This window comes from Cryptomeria japonica, chromosome 10 (genome assembly GCF_030272615.1).
Source record: "Cryptomeria japonica chromosome 10, Sugi_1.0, whole genome shotgun sequence".
Classification (NCBI taxonomy): Eukaryota; Viridiplantae; Streptophyta; class Pinopsida; order Cupressales; family Cupressaceae; genus Cryptomeria; species Cryptomeria japonica.
The window spans coordinates 845,365,167-845,374,949 of NC_081414.1; the positions used below are offsets into that span (position 1 = coordinate 845,365,167).

Consider the following 9,783-nt stretch of genomic DNA (forward strand, 5'->3'; position numbering starts at 1 on the left):
CAATGCATATAATCTCTAGGTGAAACCGTACAATGATTACGATGCTACTCACACAACATCGCCGACATACTTATATATCAATCATAACTTCTAGATATTCACATTAAAGAAACACATTAGGAATGGACCTAGATCAACTTTATATATGAGTTATAATCATAATTACATTCACATATTGGCCTAGAATAATATTAATGCATCTACAAGTCAATCACAAGAATAAACCCTACACCAAACATGTAATAGGCTTGGTCTATTTGAAAATCTTGGCAAATAGTTTGCCATTTTTTTAGAGTGGAATAACTCTTCCTTGCAACATGGTTTCAATTTTGCCTCAACTTCAATATGGTGGAATCGGATTATTAAATTCATAATCATCCACTTCCTATTAGCTTTCCAAGACATGCTTATTATTTGTTTAAAAAGGGAATTCACACATTCAAATATATTTGTGATTTGAACACATTTGATTAGGACTCTTGGTTTCATATCAAAGAGCATTATGAACTGAGTGATAAATTTTAACATTTTCTTATCTTTGTGTAGTCCTTAATCCCTATTGATCTCTCTACGAAACATTGCATTGCCAGAGAGTATAATGTTTTTAAGATTGGAAATGGTTGTCATTCAATCTGTTGAATTGTCTTCCTTTAAAAAGTGTTTATTCTCATATCCTTCCTTATTGGCCTCTTACACCTCGTCTCAATAATAAGTGGAAATGCAAATTGCTTTCAAATTTTGATTCAAAATGAGTGGTCAAATATGGAAGTCAAAAGATGATTTGTATACTCAAGTGCTAGCCTAGAAAATTTTACATTGCAAGCTATGTGTCGAGGATAGATTGAAATGTATGATGATTCAACTAAATAATTGTGCCTTTTGCCTATGTGTTGGGAATATGAAACATATATTTTAGGACTACATATGTTTTAGGAAGCAATTACCACTTATGTTTAAAAACTTTTATGCTATTTTCTATAATGAACTAAATTGAAAAGAAGTTATCTTTGGTTTTGGTACACATGCCAATGTTAAAACTAAATATTTTACAATGTCTCCCAAAAACTATCATCAGACAACTATCACTTTAAGACTTTATTCTGATATTTTTCTTCAAGTGACTTTTCTATTTTCGCAGTTCTAAGTTTATACAAGAAGAATAGAAAAATCATAAAACAACTTCAGCAAATTAAAGAACAAGTGCTACAATTCTAATTTGCTAGTAATGTTTGTCAAAATAAAAGTATTTAATATATGAAATGAATTGAGTCTTTCACCCGTCTGACAACTACTTTGTACCTATTATCAGACAATGTACATTTCTTTAGCTCTTGATTGGTAGCTCCTATTCTTTATAAACATGTTTGATTCAATATTAAAAAATATATAGTCAGTTGAAAGGTCGGATCTTTTGTACATCTAAATTATTATGTGGTGGCAAAGATATTTATGACTTTAGTCATGTGAAATTTACTTTTATACAGCTAAGTCTTTCGTGTGCTTTGAAATGTTGTCATATTTATATGAAAAGTCTGTGAGTGCATTAATACATTGTTGACCTTCGGCATCATAAATAAATAATAATACTAAGTGAAAACAAAATTAAAAAGAAATAAAGGTATATGTATCCTCTATTCAATATAGGAGTTCACACGATTTGTTGGCCTTCACAGCAGCTAAATACCGTACTCACGCTGGTATTTCAAGTTCATCTCCCATGTCAATGGGAGAAACCAGAGTGGAAAAAATTGTAAGTTTTATTATTTTATTATGTATGCTAATTGCCCCCATGAGAGCAGATCCTGAGGCCAGACTTTTAGCCTTTGGATGCAGCACCGCCCCCATCAACAACGTTAAACTCTTTGCGGGAAATTTAAAGGTGGCTGTGGCAGCCGTGGTGGAAAATGTTGTTCCATATGGGTTTGCTACAAGCAATGTGTCGGTAGGAGCAGATCAGGTAGATTCAGTATATGTACTGGCGCAGTGTAGAAAGGATAAGTCCTCTGCTGATTGCGCTACCTGCATCAAGGTAGCAACAAAACAAATTGGCGTCTGTCCCAATAATATTACCGGCGCCAGGGCAAGCTACGACGGATGCTTTCTGCGTTACGAGAACTATAAATATTACATTTCAAGCTACACCGATGAGGGAAAAAAACAGATCTGCGGTAATGCCAACGTAACCATGTCCAATTCGTCTTCGGCAACTGCTCAAAGTTTGATAAGCGATCTCTGCACTGCAACTCCAAGAATAAATGGTTATTTTGCTGCACAGACTAGACAAGGGCCGTCTAACAAGACAATTTATGGACTTGCCTCGTGTATACATTCCATTGAAAGGGATTCCTGCGAAGAATGCCTGAGTACTGCTAAGACCAACATAAATAAGTGTTTTCCTCGCTCCCAGGGGAGGGCTATAGACGCCGGCTGCTACTTGCGATACGATTCCAAACCCTTTTTTCCAAGCAATGCGACTATCGATTTGGAACCTTTCTTACACACAGGTGAGAATTTAATTATATATTCAATTGAAGAGCTTGCAATTTTGTTGACCTTCAATCAGTCTACTTTCCCTTTCTCACACATACAACAATTCTTATTCTTCTTTTTTTATGTTCTTTGGAGGAGCTAAATCCATATGAAACTTCAAAAATATACTTGTCTATCCTATGTGTGTAATTGTGCTTATTCTTGCATTCCTCTTCCCCTTCACTTTTCATTTCCATTTTCCTTTTCACTAGCTTATTTTTTCCCACTGTACTATTTATGTTAGAGAAAGAAATGCCCACTTTCTTTTCTAACTCTAAATAATGGATTTAGATTTAACCCTCATTTATATTCTATGGTTTAGCTATCAATAAGAGCCCCATTTCATGAGTAGCTCTTGATCTATAACATCCTTATAAGAAGCTATAATGCCATCTTTCTAAATTCATTAGTTTTCACTTGAACATATTGGCATCACCCTTCTCCATAGTATTACAATTGAATGGATCTCTCTCCTTCATGGCAAATTGGATAAAATTTTCTTGAACAAACCTTAAATTATCACGCATACATATTGGTGGTAAATTCTAAATTCACAAGATAGAGGCATAACTTTCATGCTATTATAAATCGTGTTTGGGTAAATTTAGCCATCGAAGAGGGATCTTTCAATTAAGACTCATCTTGTGTAAACCAAAGTAGACTTCTTTTTTAGTAATCTATTGATCTAGCAAATTCTTATCCCAACCTTTCCGTTAAGAAGCCTATATTAATCTTGACTTCAACTCTATAAAACACATTATTCCAATTAAAAGATGAACCTCCTTGATCTTATTTGGCCTTATTTATGTCTTCTTCTATCTTTTAACTTCTTACATAAAATCTAAAATAATAAAGAAAATTTGTAACAAATCATCTTTCAACTTTCTAAGCCTTGCTTCATCCTCATCCATTTCTTATGGATGTGTAGTCAATGATCTTGTCCTATTCTATCCTCTTATTATGCCAATCGTAGTCAATCTTGTCGTGAGCATAACGAACAAGTAAACTTGTTTCCAATCAGTCTATTAACAAAGAAACTTAGCCCCACATGGTGATCTTGTCCTATTCTATCCTCTTATTATGCCAATCGTAGTCAATCTTGTCGTGAGCATAACGAACAAGTAAACTTGTTTCCAATCAGTCTATTAACAAAGAAACTTAGCCCCACATGGTGATCTTGTCCTATTCTATCCTCTTATTATGCCAATCGTAGTCAATCTTGTCGTGAGCATAACGAACAAGTAAACTTGTTTCCAATCAGTCTATTAACAAAGAAACTTAGCCCCACATGGACCCCTCAGTTGAACGAGTTGGGGAACAAAAATTTGTTTGATGTGTACACGTTAACTCTATCGAAACAAATTGCGTAGAAGACCTCCAAAAGTCTTGTGTTAGTGAGAGATTCTGTTCGAAATTTTGATGTGGATGTAGACAGGAACGAAAGCATTTAGTAGTCAACAAGGGAGTCGAATTGATGAGTCATGTTCACTATGTAGGTCCATAATTTCTAGAAGGCCGTATGAGGTGAAGGGTGTCTCTCAACCGCACAATGCTGTCCACCGTGTTATTTCTGTCTCCCACTATAGTCAACATTCGGGGGATTTGAATAAGGATTTGTGGAGAGAATCGTTTGATCCACAACCACATTAAATAGTAGCATATTTATAAATCTAAATTATCAATTGTTTAGAATAATCATGCCAATTAATATTCTATTGGCCAAGAAAGTTTTTCAAAATATTAATCAACATTTTTTTTTTTATGTATCAACCATTTCAAGTAGTACTCATTTTTTTTCAAGTATTTATTCTGAAAAGACTTATTATACTTCTTTGATTCAGCATGATAAATAAAATTCTTAACCAAATATATTGCATTCTAATTATCATTGTCAATGCATACAATTCTTTTTGTTTCACGCCAAATAACAAAGCACAACTTCTATAGCCACACTACTTCCTTCCATGCACGAACAACTACAATCTACCTAGCATATGTTTCATATAATACAACCATTAACTATCTTTATTCTCATCAAAATTACCACTATAAAAATATTGAATACATATCTACTAATTGATCTTCAACCTAATTAGAATTCATAATTTTCTATAAGTTTTATTTTCATCATTCTTTCTTAACTATACCATCACAACTTGAGATATTGATGGTATATAACTGAGAAAATCTTGTATGCATAGAAACACAAGATTTAGCACCTTCAACACCTATTCTTCACTATACCCTTCCATCTCCTCTTCAGTTTTCACAACTAAAATATAGTATTCTCGCTAAATAATTGTTTCCTTATTCTTGTTGAAGATTATTAAACTCTTCTTCTTTCTTTTAACATTCTTATATAAAATCAAAATTCCTAAACAAGACTAAAATTATATGTTTTCTAACCTATACAACTTTTTATCTAAGAGAAATTTGTATCACTTTCATCGTTTAACTTTTTAAGACATGCTTAATCGTCATTTATTCATTTCTTATGCATGTGTAGTCAATGATCTTGACATATTCCTACCATTTATGCCAATTTTTTGGTTCAAAAGAAAACAAATTGCCAATCCCACTCAATCTTGTTGTGAGCATAGCCAACAAATAAACTTGTTTTCAATCTGAGTTGGCATAGTGGTGAAGAAATTATATTCTTGAAAGAGCGGTCACAAGTTCAAATCTAACAAGGATAAGGTATGTGCATCTCATTTGAAGCACAATTAGATGCCTCCCAAAGAATACATCGTCGTCCAATATTTCTATAAACCTTATATAAATTACTGACATCATAGACTATAAAAGATGATTTTCTTGTCTAATCAACACATGTTTCCAGTCCTCTGAATAGAATAAATCTCACAACTAGAAAAGAACCTATGATAAGTGAACCTGCCAGCACAAAAATGGTGAGCAAACATATGACAATCCAGATAAGAAGAAAACATGGATGTTGAAGACCCCGAGGAAGCAAAATAAGACCGAGCCATAAGGTAAGCCAAAGTAACAACCAAAGAAATAGCAGCAGGATGAGAAACCATATGAAACACCAAGCTATCTGCAGTTTCCAATTCCTCAAAAACATCCACCAACCACCAATTTTAACAAGTACTCTCCAAAGAAAACAAAGCATTTTGTGTTAGTACTAATTTATTTTTTATGTCATGAAGAGTAAAATAAAAATAAAAATGATAACTACAAATCATCTATAAGACAACATATTATAGTGGATGGCTCTCTAAGAAAATTAATGGAAATTCAAATTGTCAATAGACCTATTTCCTTGAGATGTATAATATCTATGAAACTTCAGTAGTAAGATAATATATTGAGATAAAATGATTTTTTTTAGGATGTTATAATTTGTTGTTGAAAGAATTTTTTTATTAATACTTATTTCTTTTTATTAATGAAATTATTTTATTTGTAACATATAGAAGGAAAAATATTTTCTTTGAGCATTAAAATCTCGCATTTTTTTATATAGAATGAACAAGCTTAGTGAATTTACAATATAATGGTGTTATGGAAATTATGTTCTTGAATTCTAAATATTAATAATTGATAGTTTTTAATTGTTGATGAGCATATTTTCTTATTGTTAAGTTGTACTTACAACTATGATTGAATAGTTTAAAATTTCAATTTTAATATTTCAGACTATAGAAATTTTCTTTTGTTGTAGAAAAAGAAGAGACTCAATGAAGTGGTATAATAGAATTGATACATATAAGATCTCAAGAAATGGTAACATAAATATAATGTAAAGACTATATGTAAAATTTTCGCCTTAAAAAATCATTTTGGATAAAAATCATAACACAACAAAAATTTATTTATTGTATAAAATTCAATAATTCTCTAATACAATTGTGAATCTCATATTTCACTCTTAATCATCTATAAATATTTCTAAATGCATCAAATGTAATTTTACACTCTGCTATTTTTGGCTCAAAGTTCTCGTCAAGTAATATATTGCTTGATTTAATATCACGATGGATGATACAGACATGGAATTCCTCATGGAGATAGGCAAGACCACGAGCAGTGCCCAAGATAATGTTGAACCTTTCCTTCCAACTCAAAGTTTTTTTATGTTCTCCTGCATGTGGGGCAACTCACTAGAGTTTCAAAACCTATCGATTTATTTGTAACAGATCTAAAAAGCAAAAGAGGAAAGTTGAGGAGTAGCAAACCAAATAATATTCTGTCGAGGCTGCTGTTGGGCATGTACTCATAAACCAGGAATCTTTCTTGGCCTTGTCTGCAACATCCAAGTAAACGCACAAGATTTTTGTGATGAACATTAGAAATGAGTTTCACTTCGCTTTCAAATTCAGAAATTGCACGGGCAGAGCGACCTATTAACAGCTTCTTTACTGCCACAGCTTTACCACTTTTCAATGTACCCTGCAAATATCAAGTAACCCATCATTTGAATACGTTAACACACAAACCTAATTAGGGAAGGAAATAATTGATAATTTACCTTAAATACTTCACCAAACCCTCCTTCTCCAAGTTTATTCGCTGGATCAAAATCGTTGGTTGCTTGTTTCAGTACCTTGAAGTCAAAATCTCCAGGGCCACGAAGTTCTGTTGCTCCTTCAGTATCCACTGTTCCATATTTTTGTTATATCAGTATTAATTAAGATCGAACAGACTTGCAAGGTTTTGCTTCCTTATCTATAATATATTAAATTTAGCCTTTTAAGAGTTTACCTTGTTTCTGGCTTGGCCGAATTATTTTCTTCCGGAAGACAAGGAGACAAGTTATAAGGCAAAGTAGGAATACCCCTCCGACAATACCAATTATTATCCACACAGCAGAACTCACCTTCTTCTTCCCTGAAAAATAAGATGGAGAATACCTCAACTGTGAACAAATCATTGCAAATAAGAGTAAATGTCTGACATAAATTTTAATCAAAAGCGATTCAGGTGATTTTATGAAATTGTAAATTGAAACGTGGATCTATGTGTGGAAAAAATGTTAACAAAATTGCAAGCTCTTCAATTGAATGTAATTAAATTGTAACCTGAGGGTAAGAAAAGTGCCAAGTCGATAGTTGCATTTATTGGATAAAAGGGTTTGGAATCGTATCGCAAGTAGCAGCCGGCGTCTATAGCCCGTCCCTCGGAGCGAGGAAAACACGTATTTATGTTTTCCTGAGCAGTACTCAGACAACTTTCGCAGGAATCCCTTTGAATGGAACGCAGACAGAAGGCAAGTCCATAGATAGTCGTATTAGACGGCCCTCGTCTCGTCTGCGCAGCAAAATAACCATTTATTCGCGGAGTCGCGCTGCAAAGATCACTTATCAAACTTCGACCTGTTGCCGAAAATGAACTGGAAGCTGCGGCGTTGACTTGGCCGCACACCGGTTTATGTGTGGCATCAGTATATTTATCATAAAAATTGTAATTCTCGTAACGCAGATAACAGCCGTCGTAGTATGCTTTGCAGGACATATAGGGACAGTTGCGTGCTTGCTTCTCTGCAAAGTTTATGCAGTCGACGCAATCGGCAGGGGATTTATCCTTTCTGCACTGCGCCAGAACGTATACTGAATCTGCCAGATCTGTTGGTGTCTCCTTGTCTGTTGTAGCAAATCCAGATGGACCAACTTCTTCCACCACAGTTTCCAGCGCGGCGTTCAAAATTTGCTTGAAGACGGTTGCGTTGCCGCTGGGGCCATAGTTGCATTGGTAGGATAAAAGCTTGGCCTCAGGATCTGCTCTAATGGGAGCCATTGCTATGCATAATAAAATAATAAACCTTAAAATTTTATCCGCAGGCTCGGCAGTTGCATCGACCACTCTGCAATTCCCCATTGATATTCGAGGCAAACTTGAAATACCAGTGCCGAAGACGTATTTTGCTGCTTTGTTAAGACCACCAAATCTTATAAACCATGATAATAAAAAATATGGTTAGAAATAGACCTAGTGTTAGTCCTAACCCTGATTACCGTTACAGTTATGTTTAGAATAGAATTAGTATTATTGTTATATTTAGAATTAGAGTTATGTTAAGGATACAATCAAAATTATGTTAAGGAAAGGAAATCGTGCGGAGAGTTCTAAGGGTTTTTTGCATGGTTGTTTCTGTGTATTGTGTGTTTCTTTGTGGTTTTTCTGATGTCATATCATATTTATTGCGAGATGTTTTAGCCTTTTCATGGCTTCAGCGAGCCTCAACCTAGCTAGTGTTGGAGTTTTGGCATCTGGCAATCATGACATCACCAATCAAACGGCCTGGGAAATTTGTTCCCAAAGTTTTTCATGAGGTACACTTTTTGGTACCCCAGATTTTGTCTTGCTTGTTCAAGGCTTGTCAATGGCTTGAAATGTTTACTTTAATAGGTTGTTTTGTGGGGAATGTTCCATTTAAAAGCATGCTTCCTAAATGGATTGCCAACGCCTAGGCCCCTCATGGGGTCAAGGTTGACGGCATCCAGAATCTCACCAAAGGATTTTTTTGTTTCGTTTGGACGATTCCACCCATGTGCATGATATTATACATCATTGGGCTTGGTTTGTTCAGTCCTCTTTGCTTGTTTTTCAGTCATGGTCGTGAGACTTTTTTGTCTTTGATGACAAGAAGCCGAAAGTCCTAGTCTGGATATAATTTTTTGGTCTCCCTTTTCCTTGTTAGCACTTTATGCAGACGATTGCCCAATCCATTGGCAAGGTGGTGGTTTGCATGGACCCCGATTGTTTTTCCATACCCATCCTCAAAAAGGGTATGTGTTGAAGTGGATTTGTTTCAGGACATCAAAAAGACTAGAGATATTTAGATAGGAGGTTTGTGTTACTCTCAACAAGTAATTTATCTGAACTTGCCCAATACTTGTTTTTGGTGCCAATCTTCAGAACATAAGATTAAGGACTATCCTTTGGTTCCCTCAAGAGATAGAACTCCTCCCAAGGAAGTTGCTCCTCCTTGTTTTGAAGCTCCCAAAACTAAGGATGGTTGGACTACCATTGTTCGCAAAGGAAAGGGCTTTTCAACCACTTCTCAAAATCCTTCAAACTCTATTGTTTCTCAAATGCAACCCCAAGTTTCTTCGTAGCGCAGCCACAACCATAGCCGTCACCATTGCAACAACCAATTTTAAACCATGTTTTACAGGGGAAGAAGCCTACAGGCTTCGGTGGTGCCCACTCTTCTTGGGGATGCACCCCCTGCCCGCTTCTCTTGTTTCGGTTCAAACATCCTCTCTACGTGATTCTCATAGCCCTTTTGCG

The 9,783-nt window shown here is 34.9% G+C and overlaps 2 protein-coding genes across 2 annotated transcripts; one reads left to right on the plus strand and one right to left on the minus strand.

The window, feature by feature from the left end:
* Positions 1–1,789: 1,789 nt before the first annotated feature.
* LOC131054436 (cysteine-rich receptor-like protein kinase 2) lies at positions 1,790–6,234 on the plus strand. Its single transcript, XM_057988949.1, has 2 exons — positions 1,790–2,504; positions 6,215–6,234. Exons 1-2 carry the CDS (start codon positions 1,790–1,792, stop codon positions 6,232–6,234), a joined length of 735 nt encoding a protein of 244 aa, XP_057844932.1.
* Positions 6,235–6,407: 173 nt separating this feature from the next.
* On the minus strand, positions 6,408–8,436 carry LOC131054422 (cysteine-rich receptor-like protein kinase 2). The gene is made up of 5 exons (XM_057988936.2): positions 7,572–8,436; positions 7,255–7,380; positions 7,022–7,149; positions 6,729–6,942; positions 6,408–6,634 (listed from the first exon to the last, which is right to left on the minus strand). The coding sequence occupies exons 1-5, from the start codon at positions 8,365–8,367 to the stop codon at positions 6,426–6,428; spliced, it is 1,473 nt and encodes a 490-aa protein (XP_057844919.2). The 5' UTR covers positions 8,368–8,436; the 3' UTR covers positions 6,408–6,425.
* Between the last annotated feature and the right edge of the window lie 1,347 nt (positions 8,437–9,783).

Bases quoted from the DNA above. Each gene is read 5' to 3' on its own strand.
- LOC131054436 (XM_057988949.1), top strand. From the start codon at position 1,790: ATGAGAGCAGATCCTGAGGCCAGACTTTTAGCCTTTGGATGCAGCACC. The intron at 2,505-6,214 runs GTGAGAATTTAA...CTTTTGTTGTAG, and splicing joins GGAACCTTTCTTACACACAG to AAAAAGAAGAGACTCAATGA.
- LOC131054422 (XM_057988936.2), bottom strand. From the start codon at position 8,367: ATGGGGAATTGCAGAGTGGTCGATGCAACTGCCGAGCCTGCGGATAAA. The intron at 6,943-7,021 runs GTAAATTATCAA...TGATATTTGCAG, and splicing joins GGTTTGGTGAAGTATTTAAG to GGTACATTGAAAAGTGGTAA. The intron at 6,635-6,728 runs GTTTGCTACTCC...CCCCACATGCAG, and splicing joins CCTCGACAGAATATTATTTG to GAGAACATAAAAAAACTTTG.